General features: G+C 56.8%; 3 protein-coding genes across 7 annotated transcripts in view; 1 reads left to right on the forward strand and 2 right to left on the reverse strand.

The window, feature by feature from the left end:
* ZMYM3 (zinc finger MYM-type containing 3) overlaps positions 1 to 17,649 on the forward strand; it is a 28,351-nt gene extending 10,702 nt beyond the window's left edge. For 2 of the 3 annotated variants that reach the window (XM_065729323.1, XM_065729324.1), the window contains 19 exons: positions 376 to 588; positions 1,175 to 1,325; positions 1,884 to 1,999; positions 3,991 to 4,077; positions 4,383 to 4,533; positions 5,118 to 5,290; positions 5,714 to 5,879; positions 9,623 to 9,681; positions 10,203 to 10,371; positions 10,977 to 11,092; positions 11,263 to 11,437; positions 11,963 to 12,109; positions 12,966 to 13,069; positions 13,453 to 13,621; positions 13,743 to 13,894; positions 14,325 to 14,439; positions 15,358 to 15,612; positions 15,705 to 15,822; positions 16,175 to 17,649. In XM_065729323.1, the coding sequence (XP_065585395.1) occupies positions 376 to 588; positions 1,175 to 1,325; positions 1,884 to 1,999; positions 3,991 to 4,077; positions 4,383 to 4,533; positions 5,118 to 5,290; positions 5,714 to 5,879; positions 9,623 to 9,681; positions 10,203 to 10,371; positions 10,977 to 11,092; positions 11,263 to 11,437; positions 11,963 to 12,109; positions 12,966 to 13,069; positions 13,453 to 13,621; positions 13,743 to 13,894; positions 14,325 to 14,439; positions 15,358 to 15,612; positions 15,705 to 15,822; positions 16,175 to 16,373 (2,835 nt within the window). In that variant the 3' untranslated portion in view covers positions 16,374 to 17,649. The remainder of the gene's footprint in view (positions 1 to 375; positions 589 to 1,174; positions 1,326 to 1,883; positions 2,000 to 3,990; positions 4,078 to 4,382; positions 4,534 to 5,117; positions 5,291 to 5,713; positions 5,880 to 9,622; positions 9,682 to 10,202; positions 10,372 to 10,976; positions 11,093 to 11,262; positions 11,438 to 11,962; positions 12,110 to 12,965; positions 13,070 to 13,452; positions 13,622 to 13,742; positions 13,895 to 14,324; positions 14,440 to 15,357; positions 15,613 to 15,704; positions 15,823 to 16,174) is intronic. The other variant, XM_065729325.1, reaches the window with a different exon arrangement.
* A 485-nt stretch (positions 17,650 to 18,134) lies between these two features.
* LOC136044197 (gap junction alpha-3 protein-like) lies at positions 18,135 to 19,065 on the reverse strand. The gene has a single exon (XM_065729350.1). It carries the CDS (start codon positions 19,063 to 19,065, stop codon positions 18,166 to 18,168), a length of 900 nt encoding a protein of 299 aa, XP_065585422.1. The 3' UTR covers positions 18,135 to 18,165.
* Positions 19,066 to 19,942: 877 nt separating this feature from the next.
* GJB1 (gap junction protein beta 1) lies at positions 19,943 to 22,249 on the reverse strand. 3 transcript variants are annotated; one of them, XM_065729761.1, is made up of 3 exons: positions 22,142 to 22,247; positions 21,435 to 21,549; positions 19,943 to 20,802 (listed from the first exon to the last, which is right to left on the reverse strand). In XM_065729761.1, exon 3 carries the CDS (start codon positions 20,788 to 20,790, stop codon positions 19,951 to 19,953), a length of 840 nt encoding a protein of 279 aa, XP_065585833.1. In that variant the 5' UTR covers positions 20,791 to 20,802; positions 21,435 to 21,549; positions 22,142 to 22,247; the 3' UTR covers positions 19,943 to 19,950. The 3 variants fall into 3 exon arrangements, with proteins under 3 accessions (XP_065585833.1, XP_065585834.1, XP_065585832.1); XM_065729762.1 differs by having other exon boundaries at positions 21,435 to 21,544; positions 22,142 to 22,244; XM_065729760.1 differs by lacking the exon at positions 21,435 to 21,549 and having other exon boundaries at positions 22,142 to 22,249.
* Positions 22,250 to 24,132: the final 1,883 nt, after the last annotated feature.

Consider the following 24,132-nt stretch of genomic DNA (forward strand, 5'->3'; position numbering starts at 1 on the left):
CTGGATCAGGTTGCTGTGACCTCCAGCCCTTGGCGCTGTCTGGGACTATCACTGGGTACTCCTGTGGTGTGAAGCCTTAGCTCCAGAGTTTGGCTCACTCCTGCATTCTTCCTTGTTATTGTGCGGCAGCTTACTCCCAGAAATAAGGTTTCTGCTTCTCCCCACCCTTCAGATCGTTGCTTTTTGCCACTCTCCTCTCCCAGTTGCTCTGCTGGCTTTTGGCAGGAGGCCAGCCTGAGTCCCCAGCAGCTCCCAGTACGGCACTTGTCAGAGTTCTAGTGTAACAGCCCGTTCTCCCAGGGGTTGTGGTAGCAGGCTGTGTGGGAGAAAGGCCCGAGGTGTTCTGTGAGAATGACGGCAGTGTTGTCCCTGCAGGTCCAGCATGAGGTCAGCAATGGGAACGTGGTTCACCGCATTTGCAGCGATGCCTGCTTCACCAAGTTCCGAGCCACCAAGGGGCTGAAAACCAACTGCTGTGACTACTGTGGACTTTACATATACAATAAGGGTATGCCTGTGGAGTACCTCTTCCATGAAGGCCAGCAGAAGCGCTTCTGCAACTCTAGCTGTCTCAACAGTTACAAGAAGGTGTGTGGAGTCAGCTGCTGGGGGTTGCAGGAGAGGGATCTCCTCTGTGGGCACACTTCTCCTTTCTTCAGTTTGGCACAGGACACTTAAATGCCGTAGCAGGCAGCTTGAACCTCCTTGGCCTTCTATTGCTGACAAAATATCTTAAGGCGTGCTGTGAAGAAACTTAGAAATGGAACTTAGTTATACTTTTGGGGGCCCATCTTGGACCCAGGCACAGGTCCACTCAGACACTCTGACACTGCTGGACAGGGCAGTTCTACAGGTAAATGCATTTAGCATGAGATGGCATCTTTTAGATGCTTCCCCAAAGCTTGGTTGTATCTGTAGTCTGAGTGGATGGCACTTAAACTGTACTGATGGGACTTTCAAGTCCTGTAATCCTGCCAGAATACCCTTGAAGTGAGAAGCGTGGGTGCCAAAGGCAGGTTTTTTGATTGCAGCCTGGGGGCCTGGCTCTCGTGTCAAGTCTTTGCTGCAGGAGAGCTGCCCTGTGGTGGAGGCAGCAGTGGGGTAGAGTGTGAGAATAGGACCTCATGGGCTGTGTTGGGCTCCCTGACAGCTCTGCTCTGCTCTGTGTTTGCAGAAGAACACCCGAGTCTACCCTTGCATGTGGTGCAAGACGCTGTGCAAAAACTTTGACATGCTACCCAATGTGGATCGCAGTGGCAAGATGGGACTGTTCTGCTCCATTTGCTGCACCACCTCCCACAAAGTGAAGCAGTCGGGCTTGGTTGGTAAGGACCTTCATACAGAGATTTAATCACCTCTCAACTCCTTTCTTTGTACTTTTTATTGCTTTGTGGATGAGACTGGAAAGAAAGTGGGAAGGTGTCTGGGGAGGGCTGCAGGGAGATAAGTGGAAGGAGATGTTGCAAGGGGGTACTTCCCTCTCCACACGTAGCCATTGTAATGCAGAGGGGTAGTTTCTGTTGCTGTTCTTAAGAATGCAGGAAGCAGCTGTAGTACCGTACTGTGCTGGCTTTGTCCTTCCCATTACATAGATTCCCACTGTGCTCAGGAGTGGGTATGGTCTCTGATGACTGATGCAAGTATTGCAAGCTGTTTTGTCCCAGTTCCCATACAGCCAGGTTCACTGAACCAGTCTGCTTTCCATCCATGTTTAGCATTTCTGTCCTAGCAGAATCCGGTGCTCCTAGTTTTCTGGTGTTCTTGTCCCTTCCTTTTTTGGTAATAGCTTGACTGAGGATGAGTGAATAGATTGCATGCCATCCTCAGAATCTAGTCCCATGTCCCGTGCTGCTGCCCTCACCAATTCCTGTCTGTTTCATCAGGTCCCCCTAGACCCTGCAGCTTCTGCAGAAAGAGTTTATCTGAACCCTGCTATTACAACAAGACAGACCGGGTTGTCTACCAATTCTGCAGCCCCAGCTGCTGGACCAAATTCCAGGTACTGAAAAATCCTTAATGCTGGGCTGGGCCCTAGAGCTCCTGCCTCTTTTCACACTTAGCAGAGGCTGCAGCTTCTTCAGGCTCCTCAGGGAGTGTCCGTAAGAAAGTCTCTGCTGGAGCACAGGCATTCCAGTGACTGCAGTTGGTAATTTCTTAGTCTTGGCCCTACCTTCCCCCCACTTCATCTGGAATAAGACTCTGTTCTCTCCTGTATATCAGGTTATGCCAAGTAGGAGTACAGCACAGAGCTGCATTGCATGAGTAGTTTGGAACATAGTGGCCTTACAAAGTGCTACAAGTAAGCGAGCAAAGCACTCTGGGCACCTGCTAGCATGGAAAGAGGCAGAGCTGCTCTCTGAGCCAGGGATCACCAAGAAACAGATGTCTTCTAGGTCTTGTTGTCTGAGAATTCACAACCAGCAGACTTGGGTCTCTAATAGCCCTCAAAGGCTTGACTGATGATGTCCAGTTTTCTGGTGTGGAGTTTGAGTGTAACGTTAAATGTCCGTAGTATTCAAAGGCAACTGGAAGAGTATTTGTTTTGTACAGTTGCCAAAGAACAAAGCAACAGCCAGGAAGACCTGGGAAACTTAGGCCAGGGTTTACCTTGGGCAACTGAGAAAACTTGGAGAACCTAGAGAAGGAAAGTTATTTTCTGGCAGTTGCAGTGTCTGTTTGTCTGTTGCTGTTTTCTTTTTCTATTATTCTTTTGATGGTGGTGTAGTAGTTTGCTAAGGTCACGTGTTGTGTGGATAAAGGGTAGCTGATGTGTCTTTGCAGTTGTAGACTTCATAAAACATTGTGAAGTCAGCAGTGTAACTTGATGTTAAAGCCATGCATAACCCGGATTAGGAACCTTACTGGCAGATCTCAGAACACACTTGCTGAAGAAAAACCACTGGAAGGAGTGCTTCAGGATGTCTTCTCTGGGATCAGAATTAGGCCCAAGGAGTTGAACACCTTCATCAGTCATCTGGAAATAAAGTCAAAGTAAGCGTACTAAAATTTTGCAGATGGAACAAAAACTGGTGAAGTGTTAACTGATGCTGAGGTCAGGGCAGTCATACACAGCAAAGCAATTGGATTCCTTGGCACTGCTGATACATCCTAACGTGTACTTACAGTTCAGTGCAAGATCAGCCTTACTCAGGTAATGCAGGGGTACGAGTCCTGGAAAGTAAGGAATTTGAACAAACTCTTGATTGCAGCAGATAGACCATTAAGCATCAGTTTGCAGCTATGGAAAGAAGGATGAAGTTATTGTAAGAAAAAGCAGAAGAGCAGGAAGTTAAAAGTTAGGGGGCTGGAAAGCAGAAGATCTGCCTAGAGCACTGCACAGGTAGGAAGGATATTCATCTAATGCCCCAGATAATTTTGAAGTGGAAGAAAAATAGGAAGTATACTGAAGAAAATCTACAAAACTACACAGAGCCTTAAAAAAAATCAAAAAGAACAACAGTGACAGCACCTTATCTGAGATTATCAGAATGAAAACCAGGAAGATGACATTAATAAATGTACCCCTGTGGACAAGACGCCAGGTGTTAAATGGCTCTTCAGTGTAGCAGAGGAAGGTGGGATGAGGATGGCTGCTTTGAATTTTGAACATTACCCTGAAAATAGAAACCAGACACGTGTGCTTCAAGATCTTTTAGAGAAAGTCTCAGAAGAGGTCATGGAGCTGCCATCTCTTAATGTGCTCAAGTGCAGAGGAGTGGGAGCCTGAAAACTTGCCTTCTGGAGAAGAACTGGACCCGGTACATTGGAAGCAAAGGGAAATTGCTCGAGAACCTGCTCTCCAGGAGCTTGAGATGTGATCTGATGGACTGACTGTGAGTCACTGACAGTGGCAGCCAGCACAGGTCTGAGCAGAGGCAGAAGGACTGCTGTGGTCAGTGGAGCAGGCAGGACGACTGGTGGCAGTGCAGAACGGGTGCTTGCTGCCCTCTGTGTGCCCCTCTCTCCATGAGCTGTCTTTGTCTTCTACAGCACACCAGCCCGGAGGGTGGGATCCACCTGAACTGCCATTACTGCCACAATCTTTTCACCGGGAAGCCAGAGATCCTAGACTGGCAGGTGAGGATTTTCTCCATGGGGATGTAGAGGCTGAGGTCAACCCCCTGTGAGGACCTCAGAGCTCCCTGCTCAAAGGAGAGTCCTTTCTGAGCCATTGCTCTGAATGCCTTGGCTACAGAGACGTGCCTGAATGCTGCTCTCCTGATGTTCAGCAGCATGTCAGAAGAGAAGGGTGGGAGGAGACCTCTTCTGCCAAACCCTGCTGGGGGAGCTGTGGGCTCGTCTCAGACCCGTAGCCTCGCTTCCCTGGGAGGCATGGGGACCTCCTGCCAGCCTGCCTGACCGGGTGGTGGTCTTTTTGTCAGGACAAGATGTATCAGTTCTGCTGCAAGGATTGCTGTGAGGACTTCAAGCGGCTACGCGGGGTAGTGTCTCAATGTGAGCACTGCAAGCAGGAGAAGCTGCTGCATGAGAAGATCCGCTTCTCAGGGGTGGAGAAGAACTTCTGCAGCGAAGGTACTTGGGGAAGGCACGGGAGAGGCAGAGCCCCCATGCCAGCCCTTGCTGGGGGAGGAGAAGAGAGCATGGAGTGGAACAGAGAGGGGAGACTGTCTAGCCAGGCCCTGGGGCGAGAGCCTCACCATGCAGTGAAGGCAGGACTGTCAGTGGGGATGGCTTGCTGTCCAGCCAGGCCCTAGGGCAAGATCTTTACCATTCATTGTGTCCTTGGGGAGGGCTTTCTCACAGCTTTTCTCTCTCTGGGGGCTGGGGAGACAGCAGGTGGCAGCTCCGCTCCTCCTGTCATCATGCACTTCTACGCTCTTGCGTCTGGGCTGGCCTGACCTGGCCTTGCCCTGCCTGCTGGGTTCCTGCACACAGGAGGTTGGAGTCAGACTCTTCCTAGAAGCATGGAGGTGAGAGATGGCAAGTCCCCGTGAGGTCCCATCTTATCCCAGCCCCAGGGGCCAGTGCTGGATTGTTCCCTACAGTGTGTTGCGTGTGCTCTGTTGTCTCCGCAGACCTGGATTCTGGTCATGTTTGGGTCAGGGAGGCCCCCCAGTTCATCCTGGGAAGGTTTCACTCCTATTGTTTCTCCGCAGGGTGTGTGCTTCTTTACAAACAGGATTTCACCAAGAACCTGGGCCTGTGCTGCATCACCTGCACCTACTGTTCTCAGACCTGCCAGCGGGCGGTCACCGAGCAGCTGGAGGGCAGCACCTGGGACTTCTGTAGTGAAGACTGCAAAAGCAAATACTTGCTCTGGTACTTCAAGGTCAGTATTGGCACTGGCAGCTTGTGCTAAGTGCTGTGGTGGGCACGGCACCCAGATAAGTGGGCATTGCACTGAGGAAGCTCGCACTGCTGGAGTCTGGCTGGCACTGCTGCGGAGAACCTGGCACTGCTGGAGTCCTGCCTGGCAATGACGGGACACTGCTACGGGGAAGCTCACGTAGCTGGAGTCCCCAGCTGATCCTGCCAGAGCACTGCACTGAGGAAGCTCACAGTGCTGGATCCGCGGCTAGTGCTGCAGTGAGAAGTTCGCACCGCTGGAGGCCCCGGCTGGCACTGGCAGGGCACTGCTGTGGGGAAGCTCACAGCACCTTGCCATGTGCACCTTTCACTGGAGAGTTGTGTTGCACTCGGAGGGGGTGTGGTTAGTTACTCGTTGTTTCTCTCCTGCTGATGCGGGCTTTAGGCAGCTCGGTGCCATGCCTGCAAGCGTCAGGGGAAGCTGCTGGAAACCATCCACTGGCGAGGGCAAATCAAACACTTCTGCAACCAGCAGTGTCTGCTGCGATTTTACAATCAACAGAACCAGCCCAACCTGGACACGCAGAAGGGGCCCGAGAGCCTGCTGAACAGTGAGTAGGAGGGAGGGAGGGCACCTGCATAGCTCAGTCTGAGAGACACAGGGAAGACTGAACAGCGAGGGGTGGAAGCTTCCTGCCTGGGACTGGATGAGACGCTAGGGAACAATCCTGCACTGGCCCTTGGGGGGGGAAAGGACGGAGTGGGACCTAATGGGGCTTCTCCATCTCTAACGTCTATGGTTCTATGACACACAGGGCCCAGACGGGAGGAGCCGGTGCCAGCGTGCTGCCTGTAGCTCACACTCTTAGCGAGGATACTCAGGGATTTAATGGGCGATTCCATCCTCATGTTGCCAGCGGAGAGCTCGATTTGCAGGGTTAGGGGACAGCGTGGCTTGGCATGATAATCCACCTGCAGCCCCACACCACCTCCGAGCTGTGACCTTCTCAGATCTCATAAGCTAATCAGGATTGGGCCAGGTCAGTGCTTGGATGGGAAGCATTCAAGGAAAACACAGGGTGCTGCAGGAAGTGGTGCTGGTGATGCTGTAGGTGGGCTCTCCTCAGCCAGAGCTGAACCTAGACCGATCTTGAGGGAGCGCAGAGCCGCTGGAGGCACTCTGTCTTGTGAAGTTAGATTGGAGTCCTACCAAAAGGTTGCTGCAGCCTTGGGGAATTGCCAACCCCGTGTCCCGGATAACCCCATTCTGCATCCGTGGAGTTCCAGCTGGAGAGGAGGTTTTCACTGCCTGTTGCCTCATTTCCTATCCTTAACTTGAGCCGATGGCTTACGGAGGATTGCAAAGTGCTTTGGGGTCCCTCAGGATGGAAGGTGTTCGTAGTGACAGTGACAAGACATCGCGTGGCCCTTGGACACTCGTGTAGTTTCATTCTGCTTGGTCTTTCAGAGGCCGTGATCTTCTAGGTAATCTGTTTGGTCTAGTTAACAGAATGCCTGCAGTTTGTGACGTGACTTCCTTCAGTGCATCAGGCTTCGACTGATACCAGTATTGCAGGCTTAAGGGTTTTGCAGCCCCCTGGGATTTCACGGGATGTAAAACCCTGACTAGGGTACACTGAGGAGGGGAAACCGAGAGGAGGAGCTTCCCTTGAGAGACCTCATTCTCCATCTTCAGGCTCTCCTTGATGCCTCTCTTCTGACAGCAGTGGGCAAATCTCAAGATGAGGGAAACCCTGGATGTCAGCACTGCTTCGAGAGCAAAGCAGATCTGCTCTGCCAGAAGCAGACAGTTCCCCCAGCCAGGGGAGACCCCCGACCTGTCTTCTGAGAGCCACGCTCTGTAAAGCACTGTGTGAGGTGACAGCTCAAGTGGCAACACACTGGGGTGACAAGGACAAAAAACTGTTTGTTTCAGCTGGCACTGGGGTGTCCAGAGCGAAACTGCTTTTGGGGCAGTGTCCTGCTGCCCCAGTGGAGGAACAGGCATTGAGTTTGCCATCTCCTGTAGCTCACCGCATGATTTTACAGCCTCGGCCTTGCTGTTCGATTTGTCCCCTGCTTTCAAGGCTTCTTAACTGTGAGGCATCTCTAACACTGCTGTGGGGACACGGGCACAGCAAGCAAGTCACTGCCTGCCGGGGGAAGCATCTGTTTCATACCGTTTGGCCCTTGCCTCTTGGAGACATGGACCACAAGACTCTTGTACCCTCTCCACCACCAGCAATCACGAGGACCTGACCACCACCCTCTACTATGTCTCTGGAGGCCCCCAGGAACTTTGCTGTTCAGCACTTGGTGCATTGCCCATCCCTGTACTGCCTTTTTGCGTGCTTGTGAGGCAGAGGACCCTGAGAGGGTAGCCAGGAAAATGCCCTTTGGTAGTGGTGAGTGCTCGGCTGAGTACGATCTCCAGGCTTGGTAAAAGCCAAAGTGCATGTGCCTGTGGTGGCACTGAGTCTTCTGAGTGCTGGTATGCCTGTCCTCTGCCAGCCGTGGGAAAGGTGTGGACAGCTTTGTCCTGGGACTGTGTTGTACTGGTCAGCTTGCACTGGAAGGCTTGCACTGGAGCCAGAGCTGCTCTGTGCTTACGCAGAGCTTTCCAGCCCAGCGGGCTGTGCAGGGTGTTTCAGGAGGAGCAGCTTGTCAGTGCTGGTGAGGATCAGCTTCTGCATGGTCCAGCCAGGGTCATCTGTGCACCTGGCAGCATCGTTGCAAGTTTGCAAGGGACTGCTTGGGTTTTAGGCTCATCTCAGGCATTGTTGCTGAACACTTGCTTTTTTTGCAGACTTTGGTTGCCTAAAACCATTAATTCCAGAGGCTTCTGTCTTCCTGGTGATCCTCAGGGAGCTTGCTGAAAATAAAAGCAACCATTCCTTTGCTGGAAACTGTGTGTGTGTAACAAGTGATTAAGGAGCTCCTGCCACAGACCTGTCCCCAGAGACTTCCAAGGAGAGCTGGTTCTGTATAGGGCCATCCAGCAGTAGAGGAGGGAGGGATAGAAGTCATGCTTGGTGCAGTTTATACCTTGGTAGCTCCTTGCTGGTGTTATCTAGAGAGCTTACTCTGAGAGTGAAGACCAAGCTGCAGCTTTCTTGAGAGCCTGGACATGCAGTGTGTGGCGGTTGGTGATGGGAGGATTTCCTTGTTTCCCACAGACCTAAATCTTTGGCCTGTGGGACACTGACCTTTGCTTTTGATTGTGCTGTAGCAAAGACTCTGCTTTTCCTCTGCTCTGCAGCTCTTCTTTCTCCATCCATGTCTCCCACCTAGACTTACTGCCCGTCCACCTTGGGTGGGTCACAGGGAACTCTTGGACCCACTGAGATGGTTTCACATCCTGTGGCTGATTGCCCAGCTGTAGGCTGGAGAGCTCCCTTGAATGGGAACTGAGCTGTCCCCTCTTTAGCAGTCACCAAATGGGCTTTGCTGCACCTCCAATTACTGAAGAGCAAAGTCCCTGGGACACAGGGCATGGTGCAGTGCTCATGTCTGTGTGTTGGTCCTTGGGGAGTCTTTCCTGGGGGAGCTATCTGTAGGAGCTGCGAGTGGTCCTGCTGCTCCGTGTGGGTGCTCTGACCCACTGCTTTCCTTGCAGGTGTCCTTCACACGTGGCCCATGGTGGGTCAGTGCTGTAGAAGGCAGTTCTTTTCCTCAGCCACGTGGGTAGGCAGGGTTCACGGGGGCTTGGATGAAGGTGCTCTCTTAGCTCAGCAGCCTTTGGTGCGGGTGCTCTGCAAAGCAGGTGAGCTGGAATGATCGTCCCAGCAGGGATGATACTGTCACCATCTGAGACTAGTGTCTGCCATGTGTGCCACTTATCTGCTGGTGATCCCTTCTCTTTTGCATCTCTAATGCTGGGCAAAGCTGTCTCTGTACTTTCTGGGATACCTCGTAACACTGCTATAAGCTCTGTCACCTTCTTCCCAGGGATCTCGAAGCACTTTGCCAAGATTTTTATAGCAGGGAGATGGAGGCACAGGGAGGGGCCATGGCTCGGTACAGCAAGCCAGTAGGCAGAGCTGGGAATAGAGCCCTGGTGTCCTCTCTCTCCAAGGGGCTGGGATTTCTCCTGACCTGCTGTGATGGGGATGGGGTGGACTACAAGGGAACACAAATTGACGTGGCAATGACCTGATTTTGAAGTTGTAGTGTTTTCAAAGGTGCTAGGGCTAGAGATTTTTGGAATGACTAACTGTTCCTGGAGCGGCCAGGAGTGGTTTCTGGGGAGCCTGTCACTGCCCTCTGGCCTGTGGCTGCTGCCACCTCCAGTCCCAGCAGTGGGACCTGTTAGCTGAGGAGCTCTTGAACTAAGAGGCATTGCTTTCTCTTACAGGTCAATCTTCAGAAACAAAACCACCCACTTCTTCCCATCAGAAGGCAGAGACTAACACGGTAAGGTCTGCTGGAGATTGGGATTTGCTAGGTAGCACGAGGGGGCTGTCCTCACTCAGATCTGCTGTTGACTGTGGAGACCTAAGCCTCCTACAACCAATGCATTTTAATGGTAGTCGCCTGGCAGTGGGAGCTGATACAAGCTGCTGGGGAGGGCAACATCAGCATATCTCCTGAGGGGGGGATGAGTAACTTGCTCAGGAATGAAGCACAGACACGAAAGCAGTCTGTCTCTGTAGTGCTGGCTCCTCTTTGCACAGTGCTCACCTGTGCCTGGGCACAGTCCCTGCCCCACTGCACTCCCTGCTGCTTCTTGGTGCCAAACTTCCTGCTGACTATAGAGATCCCATGTGGGTTTGTTCCCTGCCACCATCAGCCTGGCAGCTCGTTGGCCAGTTGTGACTGTGGGAGTGTTAATGTGTGTGCTGTGGACTGCCAGGCTGCAGGAGGCTGTACCAGTGATTGAAAAGAGAGTGCTCCTTTCAGTGGACACCAACCTCCTGCTTTCTGTGTTTCCTCAGTTGTCATCAAAGACCTCCTCAGCCCACATGTCTCCAGCTGCACCGCCTCCCCCACCCCCTCCAGTTCCAGCCACCCCTCGAAAGAACAAAGCTGCCATGTGCAAACCACTGATGCAGAACCGGGGTGTTTCCTGCAAGGTAGAAATGAAGTCCAAAGGATGTCAGACAGGTAGGACAGTAAGACACAACTAACTGCAGTGTCAGAGGGGCATTTTGGAAAGAAAGATGGCATGTCCCTGTCCCAGACTGGATATGAATCCAGCTTGAAATACTCTATAGAGCTGCTGGGTGTTTGGCATCATGCTGAGGGAGCATCAGGGATGTGTGAGGCATGTACAGCCTTGGATGGAGGTAGGGAGCCCGTTTCCATCAGCATCAAAAGGAGCACTACAGCATATTTCCACCTCTCTTACAATACATGAGGCAACTCCTTCTCCTCTTAGAGATCATCAGCTTGCCTGAAGGGCTGTCTGTTGAGTGGGTACCACTGTAAAGCTGCTGTTGGGTGCATGTATGTGGTCTCTAGCAAATACAAAGCAACTAGATCTCTCAGTAGGACCACATAAGAGCAGGGCTCGCACCTCTTGCTGAGGCAAGCTTCTCCTGCTGCAGATCTGTCTGGTTTGCTGCTGCTTCAGCTCTGCCTGTAAGTCAGATATTGATGTCTGGAAGGGCTGTGGTGCTGGTTGGCTGTGTGGGCATGGCTGTGCACAGCTGGGCTGGGTGGAGGAGCTGCCAGGAGCAAGCTCACTGATGTACTTTTGCTCTTGTCAGAGTCTGACTGGAAGCCCCAGGTGATTGTGTTGCCAATCCCAGTCCCAATCTTCGTGCCTGTGCCTATGCATATGTACTGCCAGAAAGTACCTGTGCCTTTCTCCATGCCTGTCCCGGTAAGCAACACACTTCACCTGCTTGTGTTCTCTGTCTCAGTCCTGTCTTGCTGTAGTCCTCCCTATTCTCTGTCCTCTTCTGCCTCTGCTTTTACAGCAGTTGGCTGAACCAGAACCCTGTGAGGGCACAGCACGTGTCTGACTTCTGCCTGGTGTGCTGCTGTCAACAGGTGCCTGTGCCAATGTTTCTACCCACCACACTGGAGAGCGCAGATAAAATTGTGGAGACGATTGAGGAGCTGAAGGTGAAGATCCCCTCCAATCCTCTAGAGGCTGACATCCTGGCCATGGCAGAGATGATTGCAGAAGCTGAGGAACTGGACAAAGCCTCCTCGGACCTGTGTGGTAGGTTCTGCCCAATGTCTGACATTGCACAAGGTTTGCCTGCTCCTGAAACCAGAACGTCTGCCCAGATGGCAGTTTCTCCAAAGCCTTTGAGAAGGAGCAGAGTAGAGCAAGCCCTCAGCTGCTGCTGAGGATGTACCAGGAGCGGGGAGAGCTGCAGCAAGGAGCAGTGCCTGCCACTGTCTGCTTTGGGGGTGGCAGTCTTGGTACTCTTCCACTAGTTTATTCACATGGCTGTTCAGGCTCTTCCCCAAAGTAGTTTCCCTACCAGAAGACTAGCAATCCTGGCCTTACAGATCTTTTTAGCTGTTCCTCAAGCCCCAGTGACTAGGGCTGTGACAAGGGAGAGGACAAAGGTCTAGTTTCTTGCTGTCCAGGGCGAACTGCACAGTGCAGTTGTTGTGGAGCTGATCTGAGCACAGGACTGTGCCCTAGGGAGCCTGACTTCATTTTCCAGCTGCCACGAGGAAAAGAGACGAAATAATGTTTTGAAAGTTATGTTTCTGATCTGCTTTTGCATTGCAGACCTGGTGAGTAACCAGAGTGCAGAGGGTCTCCTGGAGGACTGTGATCTCTTTGGACCAGCAAGGGACGATGTGTTGGCTATGGCTGTCAAGATGGCAAACGTCCTCGATGAGCCAGGCCAGGACCTGGAGGCTGACTTCCCTAAGAGTAAGAGCTAGGTGATGCAGGCATGAGGGACTGCTCGTGCTGCAGCAGGGTCTTCTTGCTGCCCTCAGCCCACCTTTGCCAGCAGCATTAAGACCTGTGTGAACTTACCTCCCTATGCCCTCTGACTGACCCTGCTCGAGGCCGGGAGCTGAGGGTCTTGCAGATGACTGCTTGCAGCAGGGGTGAGAGCACCACTTTTGAACAAGTCTGTGTTTTTTGGGTTTTTTTTTTTTTTACTAACTGACCTCCTGAGGACATAGGTCTGCAGGAAAGGGAGAAAGAGAAGCTGATTTTAATAGCACAAATTGTAGGGCAAAGGTGCTGGTGTGCTTACAGATAACGATTCCAGAGGATCTGGCAAAGCCCAAGAGAGGCCTGGACAGTGCATGATATCTCGGGAAATGGCAGAATTGCTGTGTGTCTGTCGGAGGGCAGAAGGTTGGGAAGAAGGGACAGACATGCACAGCAGCACTGAAACGGTATACTAGGAATAGAGGACAGAGAACTGGGCTGCTTGTGCCAGGCTGTCACCACTGCTGGCCTGGAATGAAAGGATGAGAGATGTTACAGATGTTTTAAAAACCAGAACTGTCAGAAGGGAGAATTTTGGGTTCTGGTTAGCCTGAGATATTTTGCACCTCTGGCAGGTGATAGTGTTTCCTTTGTTGGGCTGTGGCTAAATGTTTGTGCCAGGTGGAAGTGGAAGATAAGAGGTGTTGGGCTGCATGTTCCCTCTACAGCTGGCTGTAAGAAACAGATCATAATGGCAGCTTGTCTTAGATGCCTGCCTGTTGTCTTTGTTGGAGACAGGATGAGGTGTCTCAGCTGATCTCTTTATTCCTGTGTTTCTTTTCAGACCCTCTATACATCAACCCCAGTGTGGATTTCCTCTTTGACTGTGGGCTGGTGGGCCCAGAAGATGTGTCTGCAGAGCAAGAGCTGCCTCGTGCTGTCCGAAAGGTGAGCTCTTAGTGGGTGCTGCCTGCTCAAAGCCTTGTGGATTTGGAGTGGGAGCTGCCATCTGGGGCGTGGTCTGAGGTGAGGTGTGCTGGGGAGGTTGTACTCCCTTCTTTCAGGACATACGTGGCCTGTGGGCCACTCTCTGAATGGAGATACGTGGAGCAGTCCTGAATGCAACGTGCCATGTGAGAGCTGGCCTCTTCCCTGCCTGTGATTCTCATAACTAATGGGTCTTGTTAGCTTGGCTGTCAGCAGAAGGATGCCTGCTGGAATTGGCACAGGCACACTGGGAGGGAACTAGCTGCCAGCATGTCTGAGGAGCGGCTGGGAATCTTGCATCTGTCCCAGGTACATGCCTAATCTCACAGCACACCTCTCTGCAGGGGCAGAAGCGGCTGGTGCTCTCTGAAAGCTGTTCCCGGGACTCAATGAGCAGTCAGCCCAGCTGCACAGCACTGAACTACTCGTATGGTGTGAATGCCTGGAAGTCCTGGGTGCAAGCCAAGTATGCAGGGGGAGAGACCAGCAAGGGAGAGGAGCTGCGCTTCGGACGTAAGTGCCCTGACTGTATGGGGTGGAGTGGCAGACACCTCCCAGCAGCTGGGTTCCAGGATGTCGAGGTGCTTCTCACCTTGCAGGATATTGTCTCAGGCTACCCTGTTTGTTTCCACAGCCAAGCCCATTAGGATCAAAGAAGACATCCTGGCCTGCACAGCAGCTGAACTCAACTATGGCCTGGCTCAGTTTGTCAAAGAAATAACGCGGCCCAACGGGGAGCGCTACGAACCAGACAGCATCTATTACCTTTGCCTTGGCATCCAACAGGTGAGGGGGGGTTTGTTGTCCTCACATCCTTCACAGACAGACCATCCTTCACCAGTCACATCTGGTGGGAGGGAGTTCTTACACTTCATATTGCCTTCTGGAGACCTGTGACAGCAACCTAGCTGGTTCATTGTTCCTGAGCCCAGTGGGAAGTGACAGCTATTTCTTGTCCTTGCTCCCAAGGATCACGTAGAGGAAGGCTTAGAGAACTCTCCCAGTTCAGTCTCAGTCCCTTCTTATTCATCAAGTCTGCTTTGTAATGTGCTGCAGTTTCTCACAGCTTTCAGGAATGGATGCTTATAGCTCAGCGTCTGCTCTGCAACTCTGCCTGTGCAAGCCAGGGCTGTGTGTGTGTGTCCTGGGCTTTCTAGGGAGGGTTTGCACTCTGGGTACGGCTGTCTCTCTTGACTGTGTGTTCTGTTCTTTCTAGTACCTGCTTGAGAACAATCGTATGGTGAATATATTTACAGACCTTTACTACCTGACCTTCGTGCAGGAGCTGAACAAGTCCCTGAGCGGCTGGCAACCCACAGTCCTACCAAACAGTACGTGTCTCCATATTACCTTGACTTACCCATTGACACAACCCATTTATGCTTCTTGCCTTGGATCCTTCAGTCTGTTTGCGTTCCTCAAGCCTCAGTCTTTCTTGGCACAGGCGATGCTGTTCCACTGCATTTTAGGGTCATCCTGACCCATACTGACAGCGGAGTCAGTCTGCTTTATGCCTCAGCAACTTTGTTTCCCAGAGTCAGGTTGGCTGGGAGCGGAGCATGGCTGCTTTGTTTCTTGGAGCAGATCTAACCATTACAGTAGTGAATTTTAGTGGTGTCTCAACCCTTTGGTGAAGAGGATACCAAACCAACAGGTGTGATGGCCTGTGTCTTTCCCTTCCCAGTCTGTGGCACACTGTTCTGAACGTTGGCCATGGTTGCTGTGGTGCTGCCTTGTGGGCAGACTGCCTCAGAGCTTTGCAGAGGCTTTCTGTGATGCCATGATCTGGGCTTCCTTCCCTGCAGCATCCTATAAACAGGTAGTTGCTATAGCCTCTCCTCTGCATGGTGGCTGTTCCAGGCAGAGGTCTTTGGCTCCAAACTTGTGTGTCTAGACAGAAGCTGGCTTTTCTGTTGTGGAGCACTGACCTGGAGTCTGCCTCGTGGCTGTTTATAGGGATGAGCTGTTAGGATTTATTGGGGTTCTGTGCTGAGATTTGCCTGTGCTGTGGAATGGGCAGGGTTAGGGTCCACTGATGGCTCTGGAGGAGGAACCTCGTGGGAAAGAGAGCATTGTGAAGTGTCAGCACCAAGCTGAGCTTGCCTGCACAGGGGCAGCTCCAGGCCCACGTTCTTGGGATGCGTGGGGCTGGCTCCCAGCCACTGCTGGCGGGCACATTGTTCTAGTTCCCTCCTGAAGGAACACGAGGCCACTGTGGGTGTTGACCTGGTTCTTCCTCTGTATTACAGACACAGTCTTCTCACGTGTTGAGGAGGAGCACCTCTGGGAGTGCAAGCAGCTGGGTGTTTACTCACCCTTTGTGCTCCTTAACACCCTTATGTTCTTCAACACTAAGTTCTTCGGGCTGCAGACAGCGGAGGAGCACATGCAGCTCTCCTTCACCAACGTAGTACGCCAGTCCCGCAAGTGCACCACAGCCCGTGGCGTCACGAAGATGGTGAGCATCCGCTACTGCGCTCCTGCCAAGCAGAAGAAAGGCCGAGGTAGGGTCTGACAGAGCATCTCTTTGTCCCTCTCCCTGCCTTCTCCGTTATGTCCCAGCTGTGATCCTACTCTATCCCCCCCCCCTTTGCAGATGGTAGCACTGGAAAGAGGAAGCGTGAGGAGGAGATGCCAATGCTGGAGCAGAGGGAGAACAAGATGAACCCCCTTCGATGCCCTGTCAAGTTCTATGAATTTTATCTCTCTAAATGGTGAGCGAGGAGGAGAGGCCTGTGTCGTTTTGGGGCCACCTCTCAGTGTCAGGGAGACCCAGTGGTGTAGCTGCTGCTGTCTGCGTGTTCTTCCATGAGCGTTAAGCCTTGACCAAGGTCTGCATTGCTTGTAGACTGTGGTGGAGAGAACAACTTCTCCCTGTCTGCTTTGAAGACAGGGATGGGTGTGTGATGAGTCTGCTTTATTGGCTGGGGGGTTTACTTTGGAGCAAGGACTGCAGCCCATGGCCTTGTCCTGCCCAGAGGATGTGAGGCTTGAGCCCCCACTGATAATTGAGAGGTCACACCAGGCTTTCTGAGCCCCTGCTGTCAATATCCTTTCTTCTTACAGTCCCGAGAGTATGAGGAACCGCAACGACATCTTCTACCTGCAGCCTGAGCGGTCGTGCATCGCCGAGTCCCCGCTGTGGTACTCAGTCATCCCCATGGACCGGAGCATGCTGGAAAGCATGCTGAACCGCATCCTGGCGGTGAGGGAGATCTATGAGGAGCACAGCCGGCTCAGCAGCCTGGAGGATGACACGGACTAAGCACAAGGTGCTGCTGGGCTGCTTTTGCTCCAGCCCTGGGCACCTCATCTCCATGACTCCTGTTCTGGGGGCCGTGCAGCACAGCGTGGGGCCGGGACTACAGCAATGCTGTCCCCACATCGTTATCGGACTCGAGACATCTCATCCTGCTCATAACAGGCCTTTCCTACCTATGTGGTGCCCGTGCTCAGCCCGTCCCAGGGCCGGGCAGGCCATCTTCCCTGGGGCCAGCCCCTGCAGCACAGAGGTGGCAAAGCCACCAGGGTGGTGGCCCCTTTTCAGCCCCGTCCTCCCCTCCCCAGGGCTGCAGCCCTTACCCCCATCTCTGACACTATCCCCTTCTCCCTCTGCCCTGAGGCAGGAACCGCACAATGTGGCAGAGCACTGCCTGGACCAGCAGGCTCTGAGGCTTTTGGATTCCTCCTTCCCTTGGCATCAGCTCCCAGAAGCTGCACGTGGCACGGCAGGAACGGTAGCTCTGCTGCAGTGGGACAGTGTTTTCAGGGCAGCAGAGAAGGACCACCGGCAGCGTGTGAGCTGTTGGGTAGGGGAAGAGTTGTTTCCAGTGGGTGGGAGGGGGCCAGGGCTGACTGTTGGGAGCAGATGGAGTTGGTGCTGGAACGTGAGGTCGGAGACCCAGCTGCACTGTCTCCCTCAATTTTGTCAATGTTTTCTGAGTCGGCAGAAAACTGACACGGGTCTGTGCCAGTGCTGCCCTTCTCTCCCCACCGTCCCCATTCCTGGTGTAGCCCCCTTTGCAGGGCAAGGTGCCACCAGCATTGCAAGCTGGCTGGGGTGCTGGTGGCAGCGGCAGGTCCCTCTGCTCCTGCTCCAGGCTCAGGCAGCTGCTGGCAGAAGCAGGGGGGTCTGCCTGGCCTCTCCTCCCCCCAAAAGCTGCAGGGCCTCAGTGCCCTGCACAGGGCGAGCTGGGCTCTGGCTGTGCTGTTCCCTGCTGCCTCCTGCCCCTTCTCGTGTTCTGGTTGGTTTTCCTGAGCTGTACATGGGTCTCAGCACTGTTTGTTGAGCCTGTATATATTGTTCTGGGCCTTGGCCTGGGGCCCTCTGTTCTCTGTGTCCGTGTGGAGAGTGAGCCACTCACCAGTCTTGTTGTAGTGATGACAGGGCGTTAGGACTAACCCTGTGTCTCTGGAAACCATTCATTTCAAATAAAGTTGCAGAAAGTTGCTGCCTGCCCCTGCTTTTCCCAAGCAGGGGTGGGTGCTGGCGTGCAGCCCCAGCCCCGAGCAGGGAGCTTGCCTATGGGGCTGGGACCTTCCCTTCCCTGCATGGCTCTGTTGGGCATGAGCATCCTTGTCCCCATAGCAGTGGGTCATCCCAGCTCAGCGTGTCCTGCATGGCCTGGGGATGGGGGAGAGCAGGATGAGCTGCCACCATGCATCTCCTTCCTCTCCATCCCTCCCTTGCTGTGCTGCCATCCTGCTCACTTCCCCCCCCCCCCCAGGACTGCAGCCCAGCATGCTGATGGTGGCCCTTCCCCACCCTTTGGGGTCGTGCATAAGACTCATGGTCAGACAGCAATGCCACAGTGCCCATGGGCACAGCAGGAGTCAAGTGAGGTGCAGTGGGTGTTTATTTGCTCCTCAGTGGTGATGGGTGGGCAGTGGGGTTTGCCTCGGCTTGGCCCCGCTGCTCCTGGGCCATGCTCAGCTCTCATGCTCCCTGTGGGTGTGGCAGGTCCTGGAGATGGGAACCACAACTGTATCCACCGTGGCACGGCACAGCAACCCACGCATTGCCCATCCCTGAGCATCCTGGCAGGCACCAGCTGCATTCACACCGCCAGGTCCCCCACTCGTGCCTTCCCGTGGGACCCACCAGCCACCCCCAGCCACACGCCAGCCTTCCCCAGGGCTGCCAGCTGTGGCCTGCTGGTGTCCATGGGGCTGCCTCCACCAGGCAAGGTGAAACGGGCACCGTGGGACCCCGCAAAGCCACCCGGGCTGGGCAGGATGCGGGATCTGGGGCCCGGGCGCTGCCGGCACTTGGTGAGGCCCAGGTGGTAGATCTCCACCAGGTTGAGCAGCAGGGACACGCAGGCCACCCCCAGCATGAAGAGGATGAAGATGGTCTTCTCGGTGGGCCGGGAGATGTAGCAGTTGACGGTGTTGGGGCAGGGCCAGCGGCTGCAGGTGTACAGGGGCTTCAGCTGGAGCCCGTACAAAGCGTACTGCCCCGTGATGAAACCCATCTCCAAGAGAGCCTTGAAGATGATGCTGCAGACGTATGTCCTCAGGATGGCCCCGTGCATCTGCACCCGGCCCCGAGTGTCCCGTGTTGGGATCCGGGGCCGTCCCTGGGGCCGTCCCTGCTGCCTCCGGGCCCCGCTGCCGCCCCGTGCCGCCGCCAGCTGCTGCGCCTTCTCCTCCAGGTGCACCAGGTGCAGGATGTGGCCCAGGTACACGAGGCTGGGGGTGGAGACGAAGATGATCTGCAGGACCCAGAAGCGCAGGTGGGAGATGGGGAAGGTGCTGTCATAGCAGGCGTTCTGGCAGCCGGGCTGCTGCGTGTCGCAGGAGAAACCGGACAGCTCGTCACCCCACACCCGTTCCGCGGCCGCCCCCAGCACCAGGATGCGGAAGACGAAGAGGACGGTGAGCCAGACCTTCCCCACCACCGTGGAGTGCTCCTGGGCGTTCTCCAGCAGCCGGCCCAGCACGCTCCAGTCCCCCATGGTGCTGCAAGACAGCCACGTTCCCGCACACGGACGCCTGCCCCACCGCAGCCCCATCCCCATCCCCAGGGTGGGCACGGGGGGGGGACAAAACGGGGGCTGTCCCCACCTCGCGTCCCAGCAGACCCCCTAACCCGGAGTGGGGAGGGCAGCGGGAGCCTCCAGCAGGAGCAGCCCCAGCAGTGGGGTGGGCACGGCCGCCGCGGGGACACCGGCTGCACGGGGACCCCTCACCGTCGTGGATGTGTGGGTGCTCCCACGCTGTCAGCTCCCCCGGAGCGGTGTGTGATGCTCCGAGGCCGCTTCCCCAGAGATCGCAGTGTGGACAGGTCTACCCAGCTCCGTCCGCCCGTCCGTCCAGCTGGTGGTGGGCAGAGGGTTAGCGGGGTCGTGATGCAGCTGCGTGCTCCATTGGCTTTTTTTTTTGTGATTGGCAGACGAAGCAGCCACTGGGGGAAATTTTTCCCCTCTATTTTTGGTCTGGGCTCTTTTCTAAATATACTGTGGGGCTGCAGGGGCTGCTGCTCAATGCCACCAGAGGGTCACTGCTCCCGCACGCGCTGCTGGGGCACTGTGACTGCCACCACAACTGCACCCGGGGACCGTGACCCTCCAGAACCCCAGGAACGGGGCTGGGTGACCCCTGCACGTGGGGAAGCGGTAGCCTGGCTGCACCCAGAGCTGCTCCTCTCTGCTCAGGAGTGGGAACCCCACGCTGGCACCGCATCCCCATCCGGAGCACAAAGCAGGGAGGCAGCACCTGAGAACGGACATTTAATGGCCCGAGCACGCAGCAGCAGCCGTGCCCTCCCCATCCCCACTGTCCAGGAGGGCCATCACTGGGTGTGCAATACCCAAACAGGGGCAGCGTGGGCTGTGTGGGGCTCAGCAGGCGGAGCAGCGGTCGCCCTTCTCCTGCAGGCTGGGGTTGCGGCGCAGCATGTCCTTGAGGGAGCCGTCCTGCTCGGTCAGCAGCTGGTTGATCTCGTTCTGCTTGTACTCGGAGGAGAGCTTGTGCCCATAGAAGGAGCCCTTGGCCGAGGAGGGGTTGGAGTTGTGGTGGCCGCGGCGCGCGCAGGCCCGCACCACCAGGTAGACCAGCTCGGCCATGTTGAGCACGATGCAGACGCTGGAGGTGACCAGCATGAAGACGGTGAAGATGGTCTTCTCGGTGGGCCGCGAGACGAAGCAGTCGACGGTGTTGGGGCAGGGGTAGGCCTCGCACTTGACCAGCCGCACCATCTGGTAGCCGGGGTAGATCATGTAGAAGAGGTACATGAAGACGGCCTCGAAGAGCAGCCTGAAGACCACGCTGCACACGTACGTCCACCACAGCGACCCCGCGATGCGCATCTTGTGCTTCTTCACCTCCTCCAGGTGCTTGGCGTCCCCGTGGCCCGTCATCACCAGCAGCTTCTTCTCCTGGTGCTGCTGGTAGGCCACGTGCATGGCCACGAGCAGGGCCGGCGTGGTCACCAGGATGAGCTGCAGAGCCCACAGGCGGATGTGCGAGATGGGGAAGAAGTGGTCGTAGCAGACGCTGTTGCAGCCCGGCTGCTGCGTGTTGCAGGTGAACGCGGACTTCTCGTCCCCCCAGACGCTCTCGGCCGCCACCACCAGCACCATGATCCTGAAGATGAAGATGACGGAGAGCCAGATGCGTCCGATGGCGGTGGAGTGGCGGTTCACCCCGCTCAGCACCGCGTAGAGGCCGGCCCAGTTCATGGCTCCTCACGCCTGGCAGGGAGCAGTGAGAGGCGGCGTTAGGAGCGGGGCAGTCCGCAGCTCGGAGCCACCACGGCCCCGCCGTGCTCGTAGGGGGCGCGGGAGCGAGCGGCCACCGCAGCACCGCAGGCGGAGGGCAGCGCAGACAGCGGGATGGATGGACAGGCAGCGTGACAGCAGCACAGGCAGGCAGCAGGACGGCTCCTGCTGCTGACACAGCACAGAGCTCTGCCCCGTGGCTCTGCTGTCCCCCTGCCCTCAACGCGGCCCCATAGCAGAGGGTCAAAGGGCTCCCAGCGTGTGGCTGCGGGGCCTCTCTGCCTTCCCCCGTGCGGGAGCAGAGCTGTCCCTTCCGTCCCAGGGTGGCTCGGTGCTGTGCTCTGCCCTCCACCCCACCCGAGTGTGCTGCAGAAGTGCGGGTGATGCCCCCCTGGACCCCCACCCGCACCCAACACTGAGCTCCACCCCTTCCCTGTGCCGCCCCATTAACACCCCCGGCATAGGGCTGAGGATTCCCAGCCCGGTGGGTGCAGCCCTGCAGTCCCACCCTCCTCCAACCCTATCCACCCCTGCTCTGCGTGGCCCTACACACCCGCAGTGCCAGCACCGGGGGCTGCGGGCCGGGAGCCGCTCCCGGTGCGTACCTGGCGGTCAGGAAGAGTCCCGCTGAGCTGCCCCCAAAGGCCCCTTAAGGTCTCATGTCTCCCGCAGGAGAGCTCTGCTCCTCCTGCCCTCGTCTCTGTCCACCACTGCCCTGCACTGGAAGTCATATGCTGCTTTATAAACTATTTGCATACAATGGGGCCTTTATGGGCTCCTGAACAACACACTTTAGCATTCAGATCCAACGCCCTGACTTCCGCCCACCCCGGCCAAACAAAGTCCCTGTGTGCCGCGTCCCCGCTCCCACCTCGCCCCGCGCCCAGCACGGATGTGGACCCTCCGCCGTCACCGGTGGTGGTGGGGGGGAAGGGAAGGGGGAGGGTCACCGCTGTGCGGGACGTGGAGGAGGGGGGAAGGGACGGGACGGTCCCCTCCCCGGGCAGCGAGCACCGAGAGCAGGCAGCCGCCGTGCTGTGCCACGTGCCGGTGCCGTCCGTGCCTTCCCCGTGCTCAGGGAAAGAGCGATCCGCGTGTCTCGCCAGCAGCCACGGGCAGGGAGCAGCACGCGTGGCACGGCTCCATCTCAGGGCCCGGCACGGACGCGGTGCGATGGGAACGAAGGCGGGGACGGCGGCGGCGGTGTCCCCCCGAGTACCGCCACCGCAGCCCCGGTGTGCTGAGCTAACCCTAACCCTAACCCTAACCCTAACCCCAAACCCTAACCCCAAACCCTCCCCGCGGTACGCACCTCTCCGAGGGCACGGCCACGAAGCTCTTAATCCCGCGCACCTCCCGACGGAGCCTTCGGCGCTGCACCCTGGACTTTATACCGCCCCGGTCGCCGCCCACCCCTCCCAAACCGCCCCGCTGCTCCTTCCCAGCTCCGCAGGTGTGTCCCCGCTCCCTTCGCCGTTCCCGGGGTCACCGCAGCACCCCACGGCCGCGTCCCCATCGTATCCGTCCCCTCCGCGGACCGCGCTCTGCCGGGCGGGGCCGTGCGGGGACACGCGGCCGGACACCCCCAGCCCGGGGCTCCGGGCGACGTCGGTCGTTCCCGACACCCAAATTTAATGGGAAAAAGTGCAGCGGGGAAAGACAAACAGCCTCTGTCAACCATTAACTGAGCCGCTGCCGCTCCAAGGTCCCGCCGCTGGGAGCTGGGACGCGGCGGTGGGGGCAGAGGGGCAATGGGGTGGGGGCGACGCGGGGCTGCGGGGCCCGGGATGGGGCTGCGGGCGGGGCGGGGCGGGGCGGCCCCAATAAGGGACTGAGTCGGCGCTGCCCACCGCCCCGCACCGCGCTGGAGGCGGCACTGAGGCGGCAGAGGGCGCTGGGGGGCCGGGATGGGGATGGGGACGAGGATGAGGATGGAGTGAGAATAGGAATGGGAGTGAGGATGAGGACGGGGTGAGAATGGGAATGAGGTTGAGGATGGGGTGAGAATGGGAATGAGAACAGGGTGGAGCTGGGGTGGGGCGGGGTGAGGATGGAAGTAAGAATGGGAATGGGGATGAAAATGGGGTGGGAATGGGGATGAGGATGGGGGCGGAGAAGTGCGAGCCGCGACCCCAAGGACGGAGTGCATCAGGTGGGGATGTGTCGGCGCTATCAGCAACTGCTGCCCTTTGTACAGTAGCAAAAACGTTGTGCAAAGCCCTCGGGCAGGGACAGGCTGTGCTCCGAGGGCAGGACCCGAGAGCCCACGGCCTCCGGGAGCAGGCGTGGGCTCTGGGGCGGTGACGCCAATCCGGAGGTTGGCAGCGCGGTGGCGATGTGCGAGGCCGTGGGTGCGGGTGAGGAGCTGCCCCGGGACGGCATCCGAGTGCGGGTCCGGGCTGACGCAGTGCTGCGCTGCGGGGTCGGAGTGTCGCGGAGGGAATCGATGTCCGACCGTCCCCGACGCACAGCGGTGCGGGGCAGCGCCGTCTTTGCCCGGACTGACGGCATCGCGGGTGTCCCCAGAGACGCAGATCCCCCTCGTGGGAGTCAGCGCTGCCGGGAAGGGCGCAGACAGCATAGAAATGCTTTGTGCTCGTGGAGCAACGGCTGTGCTGCGGGGTTGGGCCCTGAGCCGAGGGGGGGAGGGGGGACCCGGACCAGGACCCGGACCCGGAGCTGGAGGAGGACACGGCGATGCCGCTGTGCTCCCACTGGCGGTGGATCCCGGAGCATCGCGGACGCACAGCGGCCGCTTCACGCCCTGCCCGTGCCACGCTGCCGTCGCGTTTCGGTTCCTTTCCGCTTCTCTTTGTCCCCAGCTCCAAGCACGCCCTCGGAGCTCAGGGTATCCCGCGTCCTCACGCAGATGTCCACCACGTGTAGTCGCAGGGACGCGGTGTCCGCTCAGTGCTGATGGTGGGGACACCCAGAGCAGAAGGCGGCAGGCTGGGGGAGGTGGCAAAAGCAGGAGCTCAATGGCACCGCGTCCCCACAGCACCACGGGGTGCACTGCTGGGGCGGCCGGGCTGCTACGAGGGAATGGCAAGGAATAGGGCGCAGAAGGGCAGGGGGAGCTCCTGTCTGTGGGGCGGGATCCCACCTCCTCGCTCCGTGGAGGGGACTGCAGGGTGGGCGGCTGACGGCGTCCCCGGGGTGGGCTGCCACCCCCTGGGCAGCGCCGGCCCCATTGCCCGCACCGCAATGAGCGGGCTGTGCTGGAGCCGCGCTGCGGAGCGATGGCATCGCCATGGCAACCCGTCCCCCGTGGACCAGTGTGGGTTTCCACGGTTTCCATCCATC

Source organism: Cyrtonyx montezumae, unplaced genomic scaffold (genome assembly GCF_038088225.1).
Source record: "Cyrtonyx montezumae isolate F1298 unplaced genomic scaffold, pur_monq_1.0 scaffold_11, whole genome shotgun sequence".
Lineage (NCBI taxonomy): Eukaryota > Metazoa > Chordata > Aves > Galliformes > Odontophoridae > Cyrtonyx > Cyrtonyx montezumae.